The following is a 22,526-nucleotide window of genomic DNA, read 5'->3' on the forward strand; positions in this document are numbered from 1 at the left end:
CCACACACTCTTACAACCTTCCTCTTTTTTGCTCTCTCTTTAGCTCCTTTCTCCTTTGCTTGTTCTTCAGTTCTTCCTAGTCTTCCTAGTCTCGACACCGCTGAAAAGATAAAGAGGCCTGCTTCTGCCCCGGCATCCTGCAGCCCTTTGCTTTCAGTCATGCGAAGCCGTCTTCTCCTCTTGTTCCTCTTCCTCGGCGTGGTCTCTGCTGCGAATACCCTCTCCTACTGCTCTTCCCAAAACACTGGAACTGACACCGATGCGTGTAAGTCTTATCTTAGTTTGCTCTGCCATAATCTACCAGTTCGAATCTTCCCGCTGACTGACCACTACAGCATACAACATCTATCAGTCCTATGGACTATGCTCCTCATCATGCGGCGGCTACGCCTTCGCCATCCTCCAGGACAGTAACTGCTGGTGCTCGAACGTCATGCCGTCCTCTACTACGTCCGTAGACGACTGCAATGATGAATGTCCTGGGTTCCCCTCTGACCCTTGTGGCAACGCAGCCGAGGGTCTGTACGGATACATCCAGCTTTCGGATCCATCTAGTACCGCAGCCGCTACATCATCGACTACACAGCAGTCTTCGACACGAGCTACCACTTCTGCCACCTCTACTTCTACCTCTTCATCTTCTACCTCATCCACATCCACATCGCCAGCGGTGTCTACGACAGAGGACCCAACAACATCTTCCACTGAAGCAGTTTCTACAGCGGAGAGCACAAGCGACACATCCGAGGCAACAACAACTTCTGACACAGACACGCCAACAAGTACAGAAGAACCATCTACGACGCAGACTTCTGCCACGACCAGCGAATTCTTTTCCGAGACCTCGACTGGCGCTCCAACGCCAACAATGACTCCGTCGCCGATGATTTCCGTAGTCACCGTCACCGGTTCTGGCGCTACCAAAACTTTACGCGTAACAACTACCTACTCCAACAGCGCGATCTCGACATCCACTTCAGATATGTTAGCCGCAGTATCCTCTTCACCGACATCCACATCCACATCCACATCCACGTCCACATCATCTTCATCTAACGGCAATGAAAATAAGTCATCAGGCTCTTCCTTCTGGGATAGCAAAGGCAAAGTAGCCGGCACTTTTGTCGCTGTTGCCATTATCGTTATTCTCCTCATCCTCCTTCTACTCTTTTTATTTCTCCGCCGTCGTCGCCAGCGTGAGGATGACGAATTTGCCGGTGGTATGTCCCCCAAAACGCGCAACTCGCCTCAGATAGGCGACGGATCAAGTCCGTTCATGGCATATGGATTTGGCGCTGGGCGTCATCATCGTCCGACAGATTCCGGCGAGGGAGGGAGTATTTCCGAGAAGCGTGCAGCCGGAGTGGGTGCTTACGGAGCACCTCCGCCGAGGTCGGAGACGTTACAGGTTGATCAGAGAATTGACCCGGGAGCGATGTACATGCATAATAATTACTCTCGAGGGTCAGTTAGGGACGAATATGACTACTCGAGAAAGGTGCTGCGGGTGTTGAATCCGGATGATATGTGAAATGTACATTTAACTATTGCATGATAGAAGGGAGAGCGTTGGTTTTTTTTTACCAAAGTTTTTGATTATCAGGCGTTGCGCATGTGGTTTTGGGCTATTTTCTTTTCTACCAAAATCGCAGATACGAAGGCGTAATTGATATTTGTCAATTATCAAGTAGCTATAGCTAATGCTTTACAAGAGCTGTTTATGATTACGAAAGCGACACGTAGAAAGAAGTAAGCGAGTCACAAATCTGGATATGGCATTCTTTGGCTTGCGCAAGGTTTAGACAGGGTCCGGTGGTTCGGAGTACATCGTACTGCTTATGGTGATGAACACTGTCAGCGACGCCGTACACAGCAGATAGTTGAAAATAAAACAATAAAAGTAGTAAGAGAAACAAGATAATATACCAGAGTGACTATACAAAATGCGTTGATAACACTTGATTCCAGGCTTGAGCAGCTCGTGATGACAGCATTCTATAGCTTCGAAAGCTTCTCATCAGCGTCCGTGCAGTGGCTTGACTCCAAAAGCTCTTTTCTTTTTTTTCGCCGTCAGTTTTGAATAAGCTTGATTTGACTCTGATATCCGGATAAGCCAGTGCGGTGGATTCTCCGTTTTCTGTTGTCAGCGGGATATTGTGTGTGGCCGCCGCTGAACAGAGGTGCGTTTTTGTTGATTGTCGTTGCCTTGAATGATGCTGTCGTATATGTAAATTCTTGCTTTAGCTGGGAGTTTAACAGGACTGCAGTCAATCGTCAATCGGATGTACTAGCGCATATTTATTTGCCTAGCGGAGGGCAGTAGTATTGTATTGCTAGCTCAAGATCACTCCTAAGCTCATCACCAGCCAATTTACAAATCCAACCAGTCTATACCATCCTCGTCACTTCTTCACTCTAGCAACATTCTACACCAGCCTAATTCATACTACGGCATGATCTCATTCATATCAGGCAAGGCTCTTTTCTTTCTTTTTCGACTTTTACCACTTTTCTGTAACTTCTGTCTACTCTCTGTATCCGATGATTTATTGCGATTAGTGCTCTAAGCATGTAAATACCCCAACAGCATACCTACCTTCAATCTCAGCTCCGGTCTAGTGGAACTCACGCTCCATAGAAACTAATAAGCGAGTTCATTAAGCGCATCGCGTGCATTTACTGGTGACTACTGAATGGCCTGAAGTATACAATATCAGATACAGATAATATAGAGAATGGATATGGTGGTATCTGCAATAATACACTAGGGAATACCACTCTGAGCATACGTCTTTAAGCAATTTCTATATAATTGACATTACTTTCTGTTGGTGAAATCACAGTTCACTGTTGGCTGTACGTTTTTATATCACGACAGACAATTTCATCCTTTATCTCTAACCAATCAACGATTTGATTCTATTCATGATCATATAGTTCTATTTGTACTTGTCAATCTCTTGCTATTCTCATCTGAGCGCTGATCCGACATTATATCTGCAAAATAATGTATACTTAGCATTGGTTCGTGTTACCAAAGCGACAAAATCAGAATATTAAAATTAGAATTCACTGATCTACCATACGTAAGAATCACAACCATATGTATCAATTTAAAGAATAATACAACCTGTAGACAAATCAATAAATAGCTCGCGCTTCTGTTACATCTTGAGGACGCTTTAGCCAATCTGAGTAAATTTCTCTGCAATTATGGAGCGTAAAAAACCAGATTAGACAGCCACAGCTTGTGTGCATGTGCACCCTACACAGCTCTGTTGGTTGCCTATCTGGTTCACTACTACCAAAGCATCTATATTTCTATTCGGCGACGACTTAGCTAGCCTTCTGGTTTTTTGATATCAACGACAAATTTATACATATATCGTCAAAGAAGCTCTCCAATAGTCGACAATTCTCGCAGATTGTCAGATAGGTGCCTATCGCCAAGTAAACATCACTGCTTCGTGCTCTGGCTGAATCCGGATCACTGGTCATTTCAACTACCGTTCAAGATGATATCCGGGCAAATTTCCTCCCAGCAGTCTGGCTCCGGTAGCGGGGGAAATGCTTCAGGTCTTATTCCAGCTTCTGGATTTGAGCGGAAAGCTCAGCCTTTCCCCATTTTCGAGGAAAACATGCCCTTTTCTTCGCTGCTGTATCAGATTGAATTACATATTGTGCGCACAGTCGATTCGCCTTATACTTACGAGCAACTTCGCGGACCCCCTTTCTCGAGTCATCTTATTAGACCACTCGGTATGCCTATATCTCATTTATTCGTTGATACAGCACCGTGATTAACATTAATAACACGCCAATAGTCAAATCGATCGAACAAACTCGTCACCCTGCAGTTATCGCCGCACTACTTGCCGCCCGTCTTGATTTTTCAGTTCAAGAAGACGACCGCGCAATCCACGAAGCAAGAGCATTTACAGCAGAATTAGTAGCCATGCGTTACGCGGCTCATTTACCAGAAGAAGAGTTGATTCAGTACGTCACCTACGAGATCCCACGTAAGCCTGCCGCACCGCCGCCTGCACTCTCGTCCTCGCCTTCATCCACCAGTATTCCAACTGAGGCTACCGGATTGCTCGATGACCACGACGATAATGATGAGCAGCAGCGAGAAGCTCGCGCTAGAGCCGCTTCAGAAATCGATATTGAGCGACAAGCTGGATCAGACGGTGCTCCTTACGTAGCTGATTCGGCGATTGGTTTGAACGCACTTGAACTCGCCATTCTCGGCGATGCGAAGAAGTTCTTACTGTCAAGAGCAATTGAGCAAGTCATTACTTCGATTTGGGAAGGTCGCATTGTGTTTTGGGATAGTATCTCGATCCAGTCAAAGAAAAAGGCAATGTTTTATAACCCATCTAGAGCCGGAAACGACTGGTATTCACGTCTGAGAGTGCCAAAATATCGCGCCTTCTTCATGATGCTGAATTATGCTGTTTTGTTAGCATTATATTACGCAGTTCTCACTGAGCGAAACGTCACACATATCACTGTCCTAGAAGTTTTACTCGATATCTGGTTTGCAGGATTTGTTTATGAAGAAATTGGTCAAGTGCGTGAATCAGGAAACATAAAGTTCTATGCTTCCGATTATTGGTCAGCCTTTGATCTTGCCATGATTGTGATTTTCATTGCGTTTTTTGTCGTGCGTATAATGAGTGTCGTACCCTTCCGAGAGCGCTATGCACATTCTGCGTTTGATATCTTGTCGCTTGAAGCGTTACTACTTGTACCGAGAGTGTTCTCCAGTCTATCTGTTTCTCCGTATTTTGGAACTTTGCTTCCGTGTTTGAAGCAGATGACAAAGGACTTTCTGAAGTTTTTGGTGCTAGTATGTGTCTCTCCATCCTTCTTCTTTTTGCTTATGGGCTTGTTTCCTAATTTTTTTTTGTAGATTGTGATTCTATATGTTGGATTTTTGACCACGTTTTCGTTTCTTGGAAGAGAAAATTTTACGGTTAATCAAATGGCATGGCTTTTGATTCGTGTATTTTTTGGAGCACCATATGACGGACTTGACGCTGCTGGAACCATTTCTCCTATTTTTGGGCCTACATTGATGTTGGTTTTCGTTATTCTTACAAAGTGAGTTGAACCATTATAAGCGCGAGCGTTTTCTTTTTTAGTGAATGAAAAAGTTTCTGACTGTTGTTTGTATAGTGTGTTGCTTATTACTGTGGTTATTTCGATTTTATCTCAGCGATTTGGAAAGATGATGAATAACGCAAAGTAAGCGGCTTTTTTTTGATTTTCATAAAATGCCATGCTAACAGTTTTTATAGCGAGGAATACATGCTTCTCTTTTCTTCTTCAGTACTCGAATCAATCACAACATCAGATCGTGTGACATATTTCTACCCGCCGCTGAATCTCATCGGAATCGTAATCCGTCCTCTACGACTTTTTCTCAATCACAATGAATATCGGAACTTGCGAATTTTAATTCTCAAAATCACTCACGCACCGTTAGTCGCTATGCTGTGGATATACGAGAGCGTGCAATATAGATTCACTTCGCGTGATGGACATAAGAGTTTATCACACCTGCGCACATCGAATGATAAGAAGCGCCTGTGGAAATCACAGTATGGAACGCGCGACGGATCTGCTATTGCTCGCGGCTTGTTAGTCACCAATCACGTCGTATTATCAGGTGCCGAGCCACAGATTTTGCAAAGTGCTTTTGTAAGTGGCGCAAATGGCGGCTCCACGGCAGCAGCAGCCGCCGCGAATGGGAACAGCAGTAATGCTAGCTTTTCGGCAATTATGCGCGGAGAAGCGGGCAGGAACGGTGGTGGGATGGTGAAGCGGCGAAAGACGAGAAAGGGAACGATTGTGGCGCAGAATATAAAGAGAAATGATGGTGAGAATGTAGTATCTAAAGCCGCCCAACCTTTGTCTTCGAGCTTTGGTTCAGCTGATGATGCACTTGATACAGCTGTGTCTGCAGCTGGTGATCATTCAGCACAGGAATCCAAGTCTTCGCCGGCAGCTAGACTAATACGTCGTGCGCGTACCGGAAGCAACGCTTCATCGCAAGTAGGAATGAGCGACCGTCGTGCCGCGCGGAGATCCAAGCTTGCAATCTCACTACTACGAGATATACGCTACCGAAGAAATCTAACATTGCCCCCCGATACCGCGTCCGAAGCCGGGGTTTCTGATGCCGGTGGCGTTCGAAGTGGTGAAGGAGCGAAAGCCTTAGCAGCTAGACATATGACTGATCCTGATGGAAAATACGACGAGACCGTCCGCATGCGCTCGTTATCTCCTCGTCAAACTAGAACTAGTCGACGGTCCATCGATTCAATGAGTGCCATCCCTGGCTCGTTACTAGACGATGAGCTTAAAAACTCTGCGTTAGAATCCGATGAGGATGCGTACGATATTGACGATTTCGCCCCAGGGCGAGTAGATGAGTATGATGACGACGAAGCGGCAGAAGATGAGGATGATGATGATGATGACGATTTCTTGAGTTTGTATGCCGATCAGACTACGGTGCGAATTCGAGGATTGGAAGAACAGGTTTCGAATATGCAGAATATGATCGAACAGATGAATCATCTTTTGGTGCAGGCTTTACAAAAGGATAAAGCTGATTGATTATTTGACTCTCTTGTTTTTCTGCTGTTTTATATTATATTTGGGCTGAGAGTTTTTAGTTTTTAGATGTTTGGCGTGGTTTTTTGGTGACTAATTGCTGATAAAAATCCATATATATTTACCATAGCATTTCATGTATCAAACAAAAGCGTGCGTTCAAACACATTTAGATATAACCTCCACCACCACCAAATCCACCAAACCCGTTACCAAACCCGCCACCCATTCCTCCACGTCCACCCAGACCTCCAGCACCAGGAAACCTTCCACTGCCGCCCGCACCCGGCATTCGCAAGCCCCCACCAATACCCATCATATCTGGGTCCTCACCCGCAGGATCCATAGGCGGATCCCAACGCGCACCAGGCGGTCTGATTCCACCAACACCAGAAGATGATCCGCGACCGCTACGACCAGCGAAGAGAGGATGGTCAGCAGATGGGTACATGCCTCTACTACCACCACCGCTAAACGGGGAAGTGAGGCCAGGAGTCATACTCGGATGAGGCCCTAGACCAGGTGGATATAAGTCATCATCGCCGATTGAAAACGGTGAGCGGAAATCTCCTCGTCCGTCGATGTCTCCTTGCAGACCACTGCGGGGTCCAGATAGAATCTCGTACTCGTCTTCAAATCCCGGCGGACCGGTAGTAAGTGGCGGTGCCAAGGGATTTCGCGGAATATGATCCGGAAAAGAAGGACGTCTTGGTTGCGCAAAGTCCGGATGCGAAGGGCGAAGGGGTTGATCGCGTGATGAAGTCGATGAGTCGGGGTATGGAGGCGGTGGTTGATTATTAAAGGAGTCTATTTCGCGAGGAGCAGAGGTCGTCGCTGATCGGTCTTCTGTGTATCCTTCCTTTTGAAGATTAGGAATCAGACCTTGAATAATTGTTTTTTTGAACGCTGTGATAAAGGCTTGAAGAGCAATTCGATCGAAACCAATTGGAATTGTGGAATCGCCTAATGCTAATGGGAAGCTGATTGTCTGGGGAACTAACTCTGACATCCGTACTTCAAAAGAATGTGTTTGGTCATCATTTCCTTCAGATAGTGCGGAAATAATCAATTTAGGTCCAAGTTTGGCGGCACTTAGCAGGAATGGCGAAAGCGCTGATTGCGAATGCCTATATCTGAACGTAAACTGGGAAGCGGAAGCACTGAACTCCGGACCTTCTGTAGACGACGACTCATCCGCATTACCCAGGTGTTCAAATCCAACTGAAAGCATAGAGGCATGACACAGAAGAGCTAGGAATTCGCTTGGTGAAGAGATTGATGACCGTGAGGCGAGAGCCGTATGTAGTGTTGAGATGACGTTGGAGAGTTGAAGAACTCCGTGATCTGATTCTGAGTACTCCGGGGCGAACATGTTTCTTTTATTCGGTAAATATCAAAGCGTACAAGGATCCTCAATTCACACAAGTTAATGAGCAAGAATTGGAGATGGGTAATGGTTATTTGAGTAGATTCCGATCAAAAGCCATGTATTAATCAGTTGGGAGTTTGAGATTAGGTTTTCATTCCCACCGTGTTTTATTTACCACTATATCCTATTGTCTATCTATACTCACCAAAAATTTCAAAAACCTTGCAATATTAAACATATGTACAACAACTTAACCTCTAATAACTATGTCTGTTCCCTTGGTCATATACTTCACACCCTTGTAAGGCTTTGCATTCTCCATCAATCCCTGTTTTCCACTCGTAATCTTCAGACTCTCAACTTTTGTACCACTGACGAGCATACCCATACAATCATACGAAATCTTTATGAATTTCGGAAACTCCTGCGGCACAGTTCCATCTTCTCCAGGCTCCAGGTCCTCGTTGACAATCATAGTTCCTCTCAAAGTAGCACTCCATCCCATCGGCGTCTTGCCCGGAAATCGCCAGATACCCGTTCCTTTCTGTTCAATGTTAAATTCACCCGAAGATGCGCGGATGCCCTTGATTGTTTGTACACGATCGCCATCGTACACAAGCTCAACGCGTAGATTCTCTGCAAACTTTACATTTTTAGGAACTCGACTCCAAATACGTACTTCAAATTCATCTTTTGAAGCTCCTAGACCGATCTTGAGGTCACCGCCAATAGGACCTGACTCAACACCTGAGATCGTGTATTGAAGCAGACAGCATTTACCGTCCGGAGGGACAAAAGATAAAGTTCCTGGATGATCACGCCAGCGCGCCAGACGTACACACGGATGGAATGCCGGGCCTTCTAGAACTCTATTGCCAAAAGACAGAATAATTTGAATATCTGGGATACCCGATAGACGTGTGGTGGCATACACTGAGCCATGAGCGATTGACACGATAGGTTCGGGTAACACTTGGGGAACAGTCGATGCTACCGTGTAAAAAGCCGAAGCAGAAGGGTTGCTATCAGCCGCGATTGCATTCATCATTTTCTGCGCGGGCGAAAGAGCCGGGATGATGACTGATAGGGATTCATGGATATCGACATATAATTCGTTATTGTTGTGCTTAACATTTGAACGACGCCAAGGCACGTTTGAGCGTGGATTTCCAATATCCGCAGAGGAAATGGCTTGCATTGAGGTTGTTGAGCTGGTAAGGTTCTTGATTGAACTCGTTGCTCCCTTTAGGTACTTAGAAATCGAATCCGAGTACGGCACCAGGTCTCTGAGCGCATTCTCCTCTGTCACAAACGGGTACCCATCCTCAATCATTTCATTGAGTAGCATCATTATCGTCGAGAAATTCTTCTCAATCTTCTGTCTAGTTAACGGCGGCTGAAAGTAATCATGCAGCACTTTAATCAAATGAGAAATAAATTCAAGTGGCACAAGGGCAGGAATCGTAGCAGTGCAAGGAACCAAAAAAAATAATGCATCTTGTTTTTTGTGAAAGACGAGCTCGTTGGTTGAGAGACGGAGAATAACGTCTTCGGGCGAGCAGTCGCGTAGAGCTACCTGGATTGATTTATTTGTTGGGCAGTAGTCGGCAATAGGATATTCAAAAAGTTGCTGCCTGCACAATTGACAATAAGTAAGTACAAGATAATTGAATAATTATAGATAATAGTAGATACATACCCGTTAATGTCGGTGATGTAGAGGGCAAGAATCGACATCGTTATCTCTCCAGAACTCCTCAATATCTGCTTCAACTAATCAGGAACTAATCAATTGGAAATCTTTCCACGCAGATTACTGCATAAATACTGGGTCAGAGTGCAGATATAGAAGAGTATATAGCAGCCAAAGAGAAGTAGAGCGTGCGGCCGCGATATATGGACACGACCAACCAAGCTCAGTCTCGGCCGCCACTGTCTTTTACAGTAGTTCGTGCCACAACCTAAGCGGCTCACCTCTTACATTCAGATACTTTTCATTAAATATCCTACCCAACTCCACAAAATCAAGAGAAATAGCAATAATGGTACTAGAAGCGATCAGATATACTCCTGGAAATCTAGAGATACTGGATCAACTCCGCCTTCCGCACGAGTCTGTCTACATCAAAGTCCGCACATCTGAAGACGCATACCATGCCATCAGAACCATGACCGTCCGCGGCGCCCCAGCAATAGCTATTGTTGCCGCTCTAGCGCTTGCGGTCGAGCTTACATATACAGAAACAAATATAGAGAGTGTAGCCTCTGCTCGTGACTTTATTCTTGAGAAATTGCGATACTTGGTCACATCGCGGCCTACTGCAGTCAACTTGTCAGACGCGGCAAGAAAGCTTGAGAAACTGGCTTCTGAGACTGAAGGAAGCGGCAAGGCTGTAGTAGATGCCTATATTAACGCCGCAGAGAAGATGTTAGTTGATGATGTTAGCGATAATACCAGTATCGGAGAGAATGGAGTCGCCTGGGCCGAGAAAAACTTTGGCACTGAAAAATTCTCGATTCTGACGATTTGCAATACTGGGTGAGTAAAATTTAGAACCCAATTCATCGCGGAAAATGCTCTAATCTTTTGAGATTATAGATCTTTGGCAACAGCGGGATATGGTACCGCACTGGGAATCATTCGCTCAGTGCACGCTAAACATCTTCTTGAGCACGCCTACGCTCTCGAGACTCGGCCGTATAACCAAGGCTCGCGGCTGACTGCCTACGAACTAGTTCATGACAATATCCCGGCTACTCTTATAACTGACTCCATGGCTAGTGTACTATTAAAGACACATCCCGAAATCAGAATGATTGTTGTTGGTGCAGATAGAGTTGCACGGAACGGTGACACCGCCAACAAAATCGGTACTTACCAGTTGTCCATCGTTGCCCGATACCATGGGGTCAAATTTGTTGTCGCGGCTCCTACCACATCGATTGATATGCTTACCGCATCAGGTGAGGATATTGTGATTGAAGAGCGCAAGCCAGAGGAACTGGTTACTATGCGTGGACCAGTCGTCGATTTCGATGGACAAGTGAACAAGAATGAAGTCAGGACGGTGCACATTGCTGCTCCTGGAATCGGTGTCTGGAACCCGGCCTTTGATGTGGCTCCGGCAAATCTTATTGATGCTATTATTACCGAGAAAGGAGTTGCGGAGAAGGACTCGAATGGCGAGTTCCACTTGGCAAAGTTCTTTTAGCCTTATATCAATTATCTATCTAGCTCTATAAATATATTATGTACATTTAACTCAAAGCCTGAACTTCCTCTTCGGAGACTTGCGGCTTGCGCTCCTTAATCTCTATTCCGTCATTCAAGAGTTTTATTATATCATCTAAACGTTTGACTACGTAATCAGTCTCTGGTGCCTCTTTTAAATGTCCATTCACATCTGATTCGAGTAGTATAGTAGTCGTACCAGCACGGTGACCTGCTAGCATATCATCAACTGAGTCGCCGACCATGATTAAATGCTTTGGATCAATTTTCTATAAATTTGAGTTAATACTCGCTTGCATACATAGACTTCAATATGACGAACCCAATGTTCTGCAATATGAAGAATCCCAGCAGGTGATGGTTTCGGAGGCTTGAAATCACGAGTGACTATAGGAAAAAATAGTTTCGACGGCAGAAACGTTGAGAGCAGGTGATTTACCGGGGTCTGATGCGAAGATTTAGAGTCTCTATATTGATGATTCACTTTGGATTGAGGATACTCACGGGAAAGTTCCGGGTACAGATGGATTTTAGGATTTGTTTTTCTTCAAGAAACTGAAATAATCAGCATTTCCATTGGGAATTTCGATGTCAAGATTGTTGTCGTACCTCCATTAACTCATTCAAACCTGGGCATGACTGTTAGTCTTGCACGCTACCGGCTGTATCCAAGCAGATCTGGCCGTATATCCAACTTACCGGGCTGAGGCTCCTGATGACAATTATCAAGTTAATAACCAACTAAATCGATATGATGTACAGATCAAAGAGACTCAGCGACAACGCTACTACTTACAATCTGGATCATTGCCGTGCGCTCTACCTGACGCACTTTCTCATGAGCAATCTCTTGCTCGACCACGTCAAGAGAGTATATATGATCGAGAATATCAGTGCGCTTGTCAATTCCGAGAACTCGTCGCATCTCTCCAAACATCCAAGTCTACACAATTGTTGTTATCAGTCATATATAATTAAGTGAATAATGACGAATCTGTAGGTACCTGCGGCAGACAGAGAGTGCCGTCCATATCAAAAACAATGCCCTTGACCTGGATATCGGTAGGCAGCGACGGATTCAAAATTAATCGAGGCATATTTGATCCAGCTGAATTATGGCTTTATCAAAGAACTGAGTAACTACAATTGCACAAAAACAATAACTATAGATAAGTATGACTGACGACAAGCGAATGATGTAGAGCGGCGGCTATTATTCTGGTTCGTAAAACACCATATTTTCAGACTACGATATCTGTATTTGCATATCCAACACAATTGAAGGACTTTGGACCGTGCGAAAACGTTCCTCCTCATTTCTCAATGACTCCTGCTGCTCGCCCAATACTTTAACCAACAAAGAACAGCATTCGCCTTCTCAAAGCATCTCGAAATATGTCGCAAGTGGACGCGCGCGAGCAAGAATCACGCGCGCACTCTGCCGCTGCCGCGCCTGAACAGTCACCACCACAGAGACCAGCGCTCTCCTCCGGTCTCTCCTTCCTCGCGCCCGAAGCCTCAGAAACGCTCTTTCCGGACGAGTTCGACGCCGGGCCTGGATTCTTTGATGACGAGGCAATATTGCCCTCGCAGAATGGTGTTGCCAACGCCTTTGCGTCGACATCGCTTCCGACTTCGGTCATGGACGCGTATGCGGACCATGACGATGGATGGGGATCCTCAGCTGATCCGTATACCTACACGCCCGCTGAGATGGCGGAGGAATCATCTGGCGAGCAAGCTGAAGAAGAGGATAATAATCCGATGGCTGAGCATGCTGATGATGGACGACCTAATTTGTTTGGTTCAGATGATGAGGTTGAATCGGAGGAGCCCGAGCAAGCCCCGACTGGTCGCGCGTCGACATCGACTGATATTCCGCGATCTTCGACTGAAACAGGTGTCAGCACAGCGCCTTCCACTCAGTCTGTTAATCAGCAGAGCTACCACCAGCAGCAGCAACAGCAGCAACATGAATCGCAACAGCAACAGCAACAGCAACAGCAACAGCAACAGCAACAGCAACAGCAACAGCAACGGCAACGGCAACAGCAATACTATCAGCAAATTGAACAGCAGGAGCAGCAGCGATTGCAAAATAGAAATCAAAACCCTCCAGCTCGATATGACCCACAATCCTACTATCATCAAGAACCTACACCTCAGAATCAATACTATCCGCCCTCTCAGCCTACCCAGCAGTACCCCTACATTCAAAATCAAGCTAGACAGCCACCTGTTCCACCGAATAAACAGCAGCAGCCGCAAATTATTACAGAGTATGTACTGCATACTCGTGTTACTGGTATGGAGCGATCAGGCAAGAAACCTCCTTTGATCAAATTTGATGCCTATGTAAGTATTTTGGATTTTATGCTCTTTCTACTCTTTATTTTCTTTCTTTTGCTAATTCGAGATGTAGACGAATTTACCGCGATTTCGCACTACACAATTCCGTGATATTCGCCGCTCCCATGGTGAATTCCTAAAACTCTTCAAGCATCTCTGTGTAGCGAATCCTGAATGTCTTGTGCCAACAATTCCTATGGAAATCACATCTGCAGGTGCGGGATCAGATGAAGATGAGTACCGGATCAAAGCCAATTTTCAAAAATGGCTAAATCGAGTAACTTCCAACCCGATCTTGATGCGAGATGAAGAAATGATGTTTTTCATTGAAGCCGATTTCGGGTATTCTCCAATTACCAAACGAAAGGCGCCAGCTACTGGATTGCGACGCAAAGCTATTAAACAACTTGCGCCTCCGCCAGATGATTGTCATGATTTGGTATCGTTTAGACCTGTTGCCAAACAGTTTTACATCGAATCTGAGAAAGTGCGGGAGAAGCTTGAACGAGTGAGTAAAGTGCGGCGAAATCTTGGGCTGGCACAAATTGAGCTTGGCCACAAGTTTACGAATCTTACGTCTCTTGAATTTCAGTCGGGAATGATTAATATGTGGAAAAAGCTGGGAAAGACTGTAATGAGTATTGGCGATATTGATGGGATGAAGTCAGTAGCTGAGACAGCAAGTTTGGCTGATGGATTATCGTGGTTGAGTAACGATGCATATATTGTCAAGGAAACGCTTACGAATCGGCAGATTCTTATTCGAGAGCTGATATCTGCACAGTCTACAAGCAGCACGCGACACGCGACAGCCGCTCGCTTACGCAGTTCAGCAACGATCAACCCGCTACGAGTAGACGAGGCGCTGAGCTCTCTTGAAGATGCTAAACAAGTTGAGGCCGCACTCACGGCAAAAGTTAATCGTGTTACTAACAATTTAATGCGCGAAAAACGAGTCTGGTTCGAAAATACGCAGAATGACCTGATTAGTTATATGGCAGAATATGTACGACGCATGATTGACGCCGAGCGCCGGACGCTCGCGATCTGGGAGTCAATCAGATTAGATATTCGTACGGCCGATGGTTCAGGCGGTCTCTCCAGACTAGGAAGAAGTGAACTACCTCCTGTCAGACGCTCGGATCTCGTAACTAGTCAGGGACCAAAGGGAGATGGATGGAGCGGCGATCGACGAACAATGCACGGTAATGGATTTGTACCCGTATATGACGATGATGCTGATGATGATGGAATTTCTGAAGTTGACGCAAAGAATGCGGCGCAGATGTTGGCGGCGGCAACTTTTTGAAGGGGAAGTTAATGATTACGAATTTGTTTGCTGTTTTCTTTGTGACGCACTCGTGTTTGTGCGAGAGACTGATTTGGAGATTTCATTTATGTTTTCTTGAATTTTTATTGTGTTCATTTTGCATTTCATTTCTTGTTTGTGTTTATGGCTGATTTTATTTTTCATGATTTGAAACACTGTCTACGTTCCATGTTTAGATTGATGATAATCTTATCAAATTTTTTCGATTCTCAAATCTGTTATTATCCGCTTCGAATTCCGAAAAAAAGTTGAGATAAGAATCACATCTATACAGTTGAGCATCAATAAATCGACAAATGCGCTCTCAGTATGTACATATCTATATGTCAAAATGCAAAGGTAAACGCCAACCCCAAAAAAAACAAAAGCCAACGCTGATAGACGACACAGATTCAACAGAATAATAGGCAACATGATGAAAAAAAAATAAAAAAAAAACCAGTTCAACGATTACTCCAAGCCGCTCTGGTTTCCCTAGCAATAGCGCTCAAAGTACTCGAAGTAGACGACAAGGAAAGTGTATTTGACGCAATAGAACCCTTTTTGTTCCCATGCAATTTCCCAATTTCATCAACGGCAGCCGCTATATCATTGATGTTAGTCTCAACAACCATACCGCCTTGTACGATTTCGTTGAGTACCACATGAAGAACTTCCCAGCCAAAGACTAGGTCAAGTTCGCAGACATTATCGAAGCAGCGATCAAGAGATTCGACAAAGACTTGAATTAAATCTAAAATACCGAGTTCTGATTCTTGTTCGTCGACAACAAAGACAAAATAAAGGGTTGCATAGTGTCTGTAGATTACACGAATATCGTCGAGTTCGGAGGAGAGCATTGGCGGCGGGGTTAGAAAGTTACATTGAGTTGATGGGCGAGACGACAAAAGCTGAAACAGCTGTGAAATCAAGACTTGTTGGGTTTGGAGATCCTTTGTCAATTAGTTAGAACGATTGATAGTTCATAATAAGATTGTAAAAAAGGACAATTGCTTACCAAAGGAGTATAGAACTTGGCTAGCCGCGGGACGCCAAAGTTATTAACTAGCAGAGAAAGAGTCAGTCTCTATCTAAATGATAAATTAATACTCAAGATAAAATGCATACATATAAGCACAGCGTTAATCATAATAGCCTTTTCCTTTTGATATACTCAGTTGTGCTGCTTCGGTTATTTGAGAATGGCGAATGTTGTGTTATCTCAAGCTCGAGCCAGACTACGAGGGCAATCCAGTTTGTGCTATCTGATATATATCCCCAGTTTACTATTTACACGATATGATAATACACAATCACTAATTTGGCGCCGCACTCTCAACTCGTCAAAGTCAAGTAAACTTGTAACATACCTTGAAAACCTCAAGCAAATCATGACTAAAAAGCTTGTGCCAAATTCAGCAGTTTAAATTTTTCTTTGACAGCCTATATTGATATCATTTTGTATATAATGTCTGATTTAGACGAGGATTTGCTTGCCCTTGCTGGCGTCGGCGGCGATGATGAGGTTACTACTTCATCACGGAAACGTGCCGCTCCGAAAAAAAGAGCAGTTGCAAAACGGAAAAGAAAAAAGTATGCATTTGAATTAAGATTTGGAGAGCGAAAATGCAAGTGTAAGAATGCTAACCTTCAAATCAGTGAAAGCGATGACGACGATCTGGATTCCATTCGCGACTCATTTGACGATGAAGACGACGAAGATGATAATGGTCCCGATATGTCTAGACGACGGAATAAGGCTGCTGATTATGATGACGGCGACGATGATCTTGGAGAAGAGTTTGTGAATCCGTATCCTTTGCAAGGAAAATACAAGGATGAGCGAGATATGAGCAGGTTTGTTTACTGTTGTTTAATCGATCACTGTAATGAATCAGAAAAGCTGAGATTTGAATATAGACTTGAAGCTATGGGCGAATTTGAGCGAGAGCAGATTCTCTTTGAGCGATCGCAAGAGGTATTAATGCTGTTTTAGAAGCTCGAGAACTAGTATTAATAAAAATTTCGCAGATGCAACGATTTAACGAACGGAAGTACCTTGCTCAACGTCTGAAACAATCAAAGAAAGACAAAGCTCCTACTAGATGTACGTTTCGTATTTGATGAGTTGCGATCCAGAATTTGAGCTAATGATGAATCTCAGCGTCGACTCGGGATACTCCAAAGGGATCTACAACTAAACGATCACAACTTTCGGAATTAAAAAAGAAGCGTGAAGAAAAGAGCGATCGGGCTCGCCAAAAGGTATGTAATTTGATATCTATAGCTTTCTGATATATACTAATGCAAGAAAAAACAATAGTCTGGCGATCAGGAATTCGGCGGTACAAAACTGCGGTACGACGAAGAAGAAGAAGACGACGATGAAGATGGAGGAGATGAATGGGGAGAGGATGAAGATGCTGATGATCTCGTATGGGCGGACTCGGGCAAGAAGCTAGAAAGTAAAGAGCTGTCGATTGATGATATCAACCGAGTGAGAATTGGTCGGACTTTGTTTGCAAAATATTGTCATTATCCTGAATTTGACAAGATTGCAGCCGGTGAGTCATCTTTTCTTTTCTTTCTGTTTCGAAAAAACATTGAATGCTGATTGAATTGAGTAGACTGTTTTGTGAGGATTAATATCAGTAATAGCGAAGTGAGTGCGTACCGAGTATGCCAAATCAAGAGTATGTTTCTCAATCATGGCAGATGTTATACGACTATACTAATGATTTTAAAGGCATTGTTGAGGGCAAGACATATGAATTTCTTAACCGCACAGTCAATACAAGTTTATTAGTAACGCATGCTGCCGCGGAAAAGGTATTTGAGATGAGCGTGTGTAGTGATCGGCCTTTTTCTGAGGAAGAAATTGAGACGTGGAAGAAAGCGATGAAAAAGGCTTCGTTGAGTATGCCGTCAAAACGATTACTGGACCGGAAGTTTGAGCAACTGCATGCGATGCGAGAACGGCATTTGACTGCTGTAAGTGTTTGTACGGAAGATAAATGTCAAGTGGATATTCAAGGCTAATGAAGATGTACTACAGGATGAGGTTAATGAGATGATTGATCTGCGTCAGCGATTGACGGCAAATAAACCAACAAATGCGGTTTTACAAAAGACGATGCTGTCTCAGAATCGCACCATTGCATTGTCGCGGGGAGATTTAGACGAAGTGGCAGCTATCGACGCCAAAATAGCCGCCATAGATGAACAGCAAGAGACTAAGTTGTCGAATGTGATGGACGATTCACAATTACAAAGACTGTCGAAAGTGAATGAACGCAATCGACGCGCGAACCAAGATGAGATTCGAAGAGCCGAGATTAAGAAGCATGAAGAGCGAAGACGGATGCTGGCTTCGAAGAGCTCGGAGGTAACTTCTGATCCGTTTAGTAGATTAAAGACGAATCCGAGAATGTATCTCGACTCGACGGTCTCTGATATAGCTGCAGAAGATCGAGGGAAGGCCGATATGGCGGCGGCTGAGCAAGAGGAAGAAGAGAATGAGCGGGAGAAAGAGCGCAAGAAGAGGTTTGCGGAAAAGCTTGCGAAGCAGCCGCTGAATGCGATTGATGATCTACTTGCAAAGACTGAATTTGGTGTAGATATCGAGTTTGATTTGTAGATGGGATATATATTAGCTTTAAATAAATACTACGACGATATGCGTCAGGAAACGAGCAGGTGGTCATAGAGCCAAAAAAGGAACATCGATAACGTTTGGGGGCCTAAACGGTTATGCAGATTATCACGTGGAATGGGAAAGGAGGAGGGATAAGAAATGTAAAGTCTGACTGAGGCATGACTCGAGATCTGCGAAGTGCATGAATATAGACGGGATTTGAGGATTTCGTCTCATGTCTAATGAAGTAAAGCTTGCACGGTTGCAATGGGAAGTGGTGAAACAGCAGAGAACTATACGATAAGATAATATATAGTTGTACAGGAGAATAGTTGACGCAACCAAAGATCTACATAAAAAAAAGACCAAACACCCAAAGAGACGCGAGCACAAATCCAATATCGAAACAGGATAGAGATAGAATGTGAAAATCACTGAAGATAGAATTCAAAGTATTTCTTGCCATAGTAGGAAGCAGTTATGAGCCCGATTGCAGTCAGACAGAGGGGAACAGGGGCGCGCGTCTTGAAAGCACGCGGGGCACTAGCCGCTGTAAGGAGCTGATAGATTGTTAGGAAAAAGAAGAAGAAATCGAGAGACTAAAATAGTCGAAAGGATAGTGAAGGGCACGCACGATAGAGGCGGAGAGAGCGAGGTGAACACCGTAATCGCGATTCTGCTGCATAAGATATCCTTAGGAGACAGAAAGTCAGTAAGAAGAAAACTGCTATAAACCAAATCAAACAATATAGCTACCTCCAGCACCATATAGAAGGCCGACGCCTATGCCGCCAGCGAGCGAAGGTAAAGATCTCTTTCGTCTGAAATGGGGAGAGATCGGTTAGCAAGATAATGACTGCGTATGCCGAGTTGGCTGCGAAAGTAGCAAGAAACTCACGCGTAACCAATAATTCCGCCGACCGAGCAAAGAGCTGCCAATGTGTAAGCTGGGTGTTCCTATAGTGAGGATGATGTCAGCTGCTGAGGGAGGCATCCGGGAATTCAGGGGGTGCGAACCATGGTGATGATGAGGTAGCGGGCAACGGCGCAGAAAGGACAAGAATCAATGTCGAGATCAGCAGAAGAGAAAAGAAGAGAAAAATAGCACCATGAAAAAGAAATGGAGACGGAAGAATTGATAGATCAAAAAATGAAAGAAATGGAAGAAGAAATGGAAGAAGGGCGTAGTGCCAAAGTAGAGTAGTCCGGGTCCGGCTTAGCTCGCCGCGTCAAGAGCAGCCTCAGCCCTTGCTTCGTGCTGCTTCGTGCTGTTTCATGGTTTCATACTGCTTTACTGCTGGTGATCTGCTTCTGTTGGTTCAGGCCATTAGTGTATACTTTTTGTTTACACGGTTCGCGTAGACTGATTGCTTGCACAAATTTATTTTCACGCTTTATTGAGGTGTTCGTCTTATATAATCACATACTCCCATCTTATTAACAGCCTGATCCAGCTTCGCTTGCTGCGGATCCAAGCTCTTGGAACTCGCAGTCGACCTACGCCGCTTTCGGCTATCATCTGATGTTACCAAACATACAGCTCTATATCTCGTAAGCACGCCTCAGCACATCGCCAAACCTCGCGATAGCCTCCCGCACATCTTCTTGAGCAACCGCTGCAAATGTTGCTCGGAAAAACACCGACCGCGATGGTCCAGAGTAGTCAACCTTGAACCACGTGCCAGGCATAATCAGTACCTTACTCGCTATCGCGGCCTCGAAGAGCTCTTGCTCAACTTCTTCGCGGCTTAGCGTACCATGCCGCGGATGCCTGTCGTAGGAGAGCTCTATCCACACAAACATGCCTCTATATCACGGCGAGTTAGTGTACTGCTGCTAGTGCAACGTAGAAGGGGGAAGTAACTTACGCAGCAGGCGCAACCCAGCTAGTTACCTCCTTCGGCAGGTTCTCCTCCATGGCATCCAGCATCACATCTCGTCGCACCGTGTACTCTGCTCTCAGATTCACAAGCCAATTGAGGTACATCTCCTGGCCCCATGCCTCAGTCAGCATCCCGTGTAGCACAGCCATCGATATCCCTGAGGGAAACTGCAGTCCGACCTCGTTATGCCGTAGGATCCGCTCGATAAATACCGCCGCACCTGTAATCCACCCGCATCGCGTACCCGGAGCGATCACCTTGGAAAACGAGTCCAATCGCAGAACTCGACCGTCGGTATCAAGGCTCAGCATCGACGGCACAAGTGCTGCTTGAAACTCTTCATTTGTTCGCGGCACTGGCACGTAGTCGATCGTCGCATGAGGCACGTACGCAGGCATCTGCAAGAAATAATACGGGTCGTCCTCAACTATCACCAAATCAAACTTCGAAGCCAGCGCGTAGATCTTTTCTCGTCGCTCGCTTCCAATCGTGGCACCTGTCGGATTCTGTCCTGTCGGTACCATGTACATCACATGAGGCCTCTTTCCCTCGCGTGCCACTTCGTCCCAATTCTCCAATATATCCTCAAGTAAATCTGCCCGCATACCCTCTGCATCCACATCAATTCCAATTAAACGCGGGCGCAATGGTCGCAATCCGTCGACAGTTTCAGGAAATGCAAATTCTTCCATGATCACATACTCTCCTGGGTTGATTAGCATCCGAAAAACCGTCTCCATCGCATGTGTATTGCCGCCAGACATGATACAATCCCAGTCACTGTATTGCGGCTTGTGGATTCTCTAAATCGCAAGTTCAGCACACCTACTCTCTATACTGTCGAACATTATCAGATAAACCTACCGCAGTGTGCTCTTTCAGAAAGTCAAGCAGCTTGCGCGAACCAGTGCCTTGCTCATACTGCAGCGCCCGCGAAAGATCATATTCTGACCGTCCAAGCTCAGTGCATTGTTTAGTCTTGCTATACTCCATCGTGAAATTCTTGCGTAGCCCATCTCCTTTCCATTTCCCATCCGCACGCGACGACTCGGGCTCCGGCATAGCTACCCGCGCTGCCACTTGCTCGATGGGAAACAAGGCAGGCGACGGCAATCCCGCGGCAAGTGAAAGAATACTAGGGTCACGCGTCAAGAATGAACTTGCCATTTTTAGACGGCTCTGCTGGCGCAGGCGCGACTCGGTTGAGATATGGTGAGATAACTCGACGGCTACGCTTACCGGTGCGGACATGGGCTTTGTCGGTGCGGATAGTGCTGATACGGTGTCAAAGGCGGGCTCTGAAACTGGCTCTGAAATTGACTGCGATCCATCGTGAGGTGACATCTTTTGAATATCTTCCTATTTCTATAGATTGTTGTGTATAATTGCAAACAGCTGCTGTGAGCTTAAAAGCTAATCTAAAAAACTGATGACTCTTCGAGATCTCCGCGTCGGCAATATAACAACAGCCAACAACCTAGTCTACAAAGCTACCGTATATTTCATACAGTATCAAACTGATTTTACACTATATCATGATCTATATTAAATGATAATACATAGCTTTATTCCTCATTAATAGTCAAACCTTTTAATAGCGACCTCTTTACCGTACCTGCCATCTGCAACCCTTTCCCGCAATAAACCACATGGTCGGAAAGTACTCGTCGAGATCATGTTTACAATTTCTTCCCCTCCTCTCTTCCAGCAGGACCGACCTCCACTTCCTTTAACCCGCTGTCTCCTGAAGCAGTAGTCAAGCTGCCGCCTGAGAAAAGATCCGCAGATGCCGGCGCCGAGCTGGCATCGTCTGCAGCTGAACGGCAAAGGCGTCGTACTGCACGCGCTGTGAGTAGTTCCCTATGTTGGGCGGAGTATGCAGCTGATTGAAGAATTATTTATAGTGCGAAATTTGCCGGGTCCGCAAGACAAGATGTGACGGGCAGCAACCTTGTATAACCTGCCTTGAGAATGAGGATGAGTGTAGATATCGTGAAATGCCTTCTCTGTATGGATTCATACCCCACATAATCTGATTTTACAATGAGGTATCGAGAACTGCAAGTTAATCAAGGAATAGGAACAAACCGAAAACAGACGTGGTTCTTGATACATTACAGCAACTA

General features: G+C 45.1%; 11 protein-coding genes across 11 annotated transcripts; 5 read left to right on the forward strand and 6 right to left on the reverse strand.

Moving 5' to 3' along the window:
* Nucleotides 1-159: 159 nt before the first annotated feature.
* Nucleotides 160-1,531, forward strand: V2V93DRAFT_360946 (uncharacterized protein; the record flags this gene model as incomplete). The annotated part of the gene is made up of 2 exons (XM_066908150.1): nucleotides 160-265; nucleotides 336-1,531. 2 exons carry the CDS (start codon nucleotides 160-162, stop codon nucleotides 1,529-1,531), a joined length of 1,302 nt encoding a protein of 433 aa, XP_066763632.1.
* A 1,776-nt stretch (nucleotides 1,532-3,307) lies between these two features.
* Nucleotides 3,308-6,784, forward strand: V2V93DRAFT_375066 (uncharacterized protein). The gene is made up of 5 exons (XM_066911392.1): nucleotides 3,308-3,759; nucleotides 3,825-4,852; nucleotides 4,916-5,106; nucleotides 5,182-5,250; nucleotides 5,304-6,784. Exons 1-5 carry the CDS (start codon nucleotides 3,516-3,518, stop codon nucleotides 6,625-6,627), a joined length of 2,856 nt encoding a protein of 951 aa, XP_066763633.1. The 5' UTR covers nucleotides 3,308-3,515; the 3' UTR covers nucleotides 6,628-6,784.
* Nucleotides 6,722-8,088, reverse strand: V2V93DRAFT_375069 (uncharacterized protein). The gene has a single exon (XM_066911393.1). The coding sequence runs from the start codon at nucleotides 7,994-7,996 to the stop codon at nucleotides 6,794-6,796; it is 1,203 nt and encodes a 400-aa protein (XP_066763634.1). The 5' UTR covers nucleotides 7,997-8,088; the 3' UTR covers nucleotides 6,722-6,793.
* A 23-nt stretch (nucleotides 8,089-8,111) lies between these two features.
* V2V93DRAFT_388447 (Mu homology domain-containing protein) lies at nucleotides 8,112-9,983 on the reverse strand. The gene is made up of 2 exons (XM_066912330.1): nucleotides 9,693-9,983; nucleotides 8,112-9,627 (listed from the first exon to the last, which is right to left on the reverse strand). The coding sequence occupies exons 1-2, from the start codon at nucleotides 9,728-9,730 to the stop codon at nucleotides 8,244-8,246; spliced, it is 1,422 nt and encodes a 473-aa protein (XP_066763635.1). The 5' UTR covers nucleotides 9,731-9,983; the 3' UTR covers nucleotides 8,112-8,243.
* Nucleotides 9,977-11,295, forward strand: V2V93DRAFT_407300 (uncharacterized protein). The gene is made up of 2 exons (XM_066912683.1): nucleotides 9,977-10,532; nucleotides 10,593-11,295. Exons 1-2 carry the CDS (start codon nucleotides 10,036-10,038, stop codon nucleotides 11,203-11,205), a joined length of 1,110 nt encoding a protein of 369 aa, XP_066763636.1. The 5' UTR covers nucleotides 9,977-10,035; the 3' UTR covers nucleotides 11,206-11,295.
* On the reverse strand, nucleotides 11,197-12,384 carry V2V93DRAFT_350343 (HAD-like domain-containing protein). The gene is made up of 7 exons (XM_066907966.1): nucleotides 12,230-12,384; nucleotides 12,022-12,168; nucleotides 11,925-11,937; nucleotides 11,835-11,854; nucleotides 11,730-11,780; nucleotides 11,548-11,670; nucleotides 11,197-11,494 (listed from the first exon to the last, which is right to left on the reverse strand). Exons 1-7 carry the CDS (start codon nucleotides 12,320-12,322, stop codon nucleotides 11,252-11,254), a joined length of 690 nt encoding a protein of 229 aa, XP_066763637.1. The 5' UTR covers nucleotides 12,323-12,384; the 3' UTR covers nucleotides 11,197-11,251.
* Nucleotides 12,385-12,989: 605 nt separating this feature from the next.
* V2V93DRAFT_328259 (uncharacterized protein) lies at nucleotides 12,990-14,883 on the forward strand (the record flags this gene model as incomplete). Its single annotated transcript, XM_066907586.1, has 2 exons — nucleotides 12,990-13,580; nucleotides 13,648-14,883. 2 exons carry the CDS (start codon nucleotides 12,990-12,992, stop codon nucleotides 14,881-14,883), a joined length of 1,827 nt encoding a protein of 608 aa, XP_066763638.1.
* Nucleotides 14,884-14,994: 111 nt separating this feature from the next.
* On the reverse strand, nucleotides 14,995-16,108 carry V2V93DRAFT_375080 (clathrin adaptor complex small chain-domain-containing protein). The gene is made up of 3 exons (XM_066911394.1): nucleotides 16,012-16,108; nucleotides 15,902-15,948; nucleotides 14,995-15,836 (listed from the first exon to the last, which is right to left on the reverse strand). The coding sequence occupies exons 1-3, from the start codon at nucleotides 16,031-16,033 to the stop codon at nucleotides 15,348-15,350; spliced, it is 558 nt and encodes a 185-aa protein (XP_066763639.1). The 5' UTR covers nucleotides 16,034-16,108; the 3' UTR covers nucleotides 14,995-15,347.
* Nucleotides 16,109-16,266: 158 nt separating this feature from the next.
* Nucleotides 16,267-18,939, forward strand: V2V93DRAFT_375082 (uncharacterized protein). The gene is made up of 9 exons (XM_066911395.1): nucleotides 16,267-16,476; nucleotides 16,543-16,740; nucleotides 16,804-16,861; nucleotides 16,915-16,990; nucleotides 17,048-17,148; nucleotides 17,207-17,447; nucleotides 17,511-17,576; nucleotides 17,630-17,874; nucleotides 17,939-18,939. The coding sequence occupies exons 1-9, from the start codon at nucleotides 16,352-16,354 to the stop codon at nucleotides 18,518-18,520; spliced, it is 1,692 nt and encodes a 563-aa protein (XP_066763640.1). The 5' UTR covers nucleotides 16,267-16,351; the 3' UTR covers nucleotides 18,521-18,939.
* V2V93DRAFT_375090 (transmembrane proteins 14C-domain-containing protein) lies at nucleotides 18,830-19,885 on the reverse strand. Its single transcript, XM_066911396.1, has 5 exons — nucleotides 19,535-19,885; nucleotides 19,416-19,474; nucleotides 19,274-19,338; nucleotides 19,152-19,210; nucleotides 18,830-19,077 (listed from the first exon to the last, which is right to left on the reverse strand). Exons 1-5 carry the CDS (start codon nucleotides 19,535-19,537, stop codon nucleotides 18,949-18,951), a joined length of 315 nt encoding a protein of 104 aa, XP_066763641.1. The 5' UTR covers nucleotides 19,538-19,885; the 3' UTR covers nucleotides 18,830-18,948.
* Nucleotides 19,886-21,801, reverse strand: V2V93DRAFT_375094 (pyridoxal phosphate-dependent transferase). Its single transcript, XM_066911397.1, has 3 exons — nucleotides 21,265-21,801; nucleotides 20,386-21,203; nucleotides 19,886-20,324 (listed from the first exon to the last, which is right to left on the reverse strand). The coding sequence occupies exons 1-3, from the start codon at nucleotides 21,742-21,744 to the stop codon at nucleotides 20,060-20,062; spliced, it is 1,563 nt and encodes a 520-aa protein (XP_066763642.1). The 5' UTR covers nucleotides 21,745-21,801; the 3' UTR covers nucleotides 19,886-20,059.
* Between the last annotated feature and the right edge of the window lie 725 nt (nucleotides 21,802-22,526).

The sequence above is a fragment of the Kockiozyma suomiensis genome (assembly GCF_038497685.1).
Source record: "Kockiozyma suomiensis strain NRRL Y-17356 unplaced genomic scaffold V2V93scaffold_15, whole genome shotgun sequence".
Classification (NCBI taxonomy): domain Eukaryota; kingdom Fungi; phylum Ascomycota; class Lipomycetes; order Lipomycetales; family Lipomycetaceae; genus Kockiozyma; species Kockiozyma suomiensis.

Bases quoted from the DNA above. Each gene is read 5' to 3' on its own strand.
- V2V93DRAFT_375094 (XM_066911397.1), bottom strand. From the start codon at position 21,744: ATGTCACCTCACGATGGATCGCAGTCAATTTCAGAGCCAGTTTCAGAG. The intron at 21,204-21,264 runs GTAGGTTTATCT...CTTGCGATTTAG, and splicing joins TTCTGAAAGAGCACACTGCG to AGAATCCACAAGCCGCAATA. The intron at 20,325-20,385 runs GTAAGTTACTTC...GCCGTGATATAG, and splicing joins AGCTGGGTTGCGCCTGCTGC to AGGCATGTTTGTGTGGATAG.
- V2V93DRAFT_407300 (XM_066912683.1), top strand. From the start codon at position 10,036: ATGGTACTAGAAGCGATCAGATATACTCCTGGAAATCTAGAGATACTG. The intron at 10,533-10,592 runs GTGAGTAAAATT...TTGAGATTATAG, and splicing joins CTGACGATTTGCAATACTGG to ATCTTTGGCAACAGCGGGAT.
- V2V93DRAFT_375082 (XM_066911395.1), top strand. From the start codon at position 16,352: ATGTCTGATTTAGACGAGGATTTGCTTGCCCTTGCTGGCGTCGGCGGC. The intron at 16,862-16,914 runs GTATTAATGCTG...AAAATTTCGCAG, and splicing joins TCTTTGAGCGATCGCAAGAG to ATGCAACGATTTAACGAACG. The intron at 17,448-17,510 runs GTGAGTCATCTT...TGAATTGAGTAG, and splicing joins ATTTGACAAGATTGCAGCCG to ACTGTTTTGTGAGGATTAAT.
- V2V93DRAFT_375069 (XM_066911393.1), bottom strand. From the start codon at position 7,996: ATGTTCGCCCCGGAGTACTCAGAATCAGATCACGGAGTTCTTCAACTC.
- V2V93DRAFT_375090 (XM_066911396.1), bottom strand. The intron at 19,339-19,415 runs GTGAGTTTCTTG...TCCCCATTTCAG, and splicing joins GGCGGAATTATTGGTTACGC to ACGAAAGAGATCTTTACCTT. The intron at 19,078-19,151 runs GTGCGTGCCCTT...ACAATCTATCAG, and splicing joins TCGCTCTCTCCGCCTCTATC to CTCCTTACAGCGGCTAGTGC.
- V2V93DRAFT_375080 (XM_066911394.1), bottom strand. From the start codon at position 16,033: ATGATTAACGCTGTGCTTATAT. The intron at 15,949-16,011 runs GTATGCATTTTA...TTTCTCTGCTAG, and splicing joins GATTAACGCTGTGCTTATAT to TTAATAACTTTGGCGTCCCG. The intron at 15,837-15,901 runs GTAAGCAATTGT...TAATTGACAAAG, and splicing joins CCAAGTTCTATACTCCTTTG to GATCTCCAAACCCAACAAGT.
- V2V93DRAFT_375066 (XM_066911392.1), top strand. From the start codon at position 3,516: ATGATATCCGGGCAAATTTCCTCCCAGCAGTCTGGCTCCGGTAGCGGG. The intron at 3,760-3,824 runs GTATGCCTATAT...ACACGCCAATAG, and splicing joins TCATCTTATTAGACCACTCG to TCAAATCGATCGAACAAACT. The intron at 5,251-5,303 runs GTAAGCGGCTTT...CAGTTTTTATAG, and splicing joins AAGATGATGAATAACGCAAA to CGAGGAATACATGCTTCTCT.
- V2V93DRAFT_388447 (XM_066912330.1), bottom strand. From the start codon at position 9,730: ATGTCGATTCTTGCCCTCTACATCACCGACATTAACGG. The intron at 9,628-9,692 runs GTATGTATCTAC...TCAATTGTGCAG, and splicing joins TACATCACCGACATTAACGG to GCAGCAACTTTTTGAATATC.
- V2V93DRAFT_350343 (XM_066907966.1), bottom strand. From the start codon at position 12,322: ATGCCTCGATTAATTTTGAATCCGTCGCTGCCTACCGATATCCAGGTC. The intron at 11,671-11,729 runs GTGAGTATCCTC...TCTTCGCATCAG, and splicing joins TCTGTACCCGGAACTTTCCC to ACCCCGGTAAATCACCTGCT. The intron at 11,495-11,547 runs GTTCGTCATATT...TCAAATTTATAG, and splicing joins TTCATATTGCAGAACATTGG to AAAATTGATCCAAAGCATTT.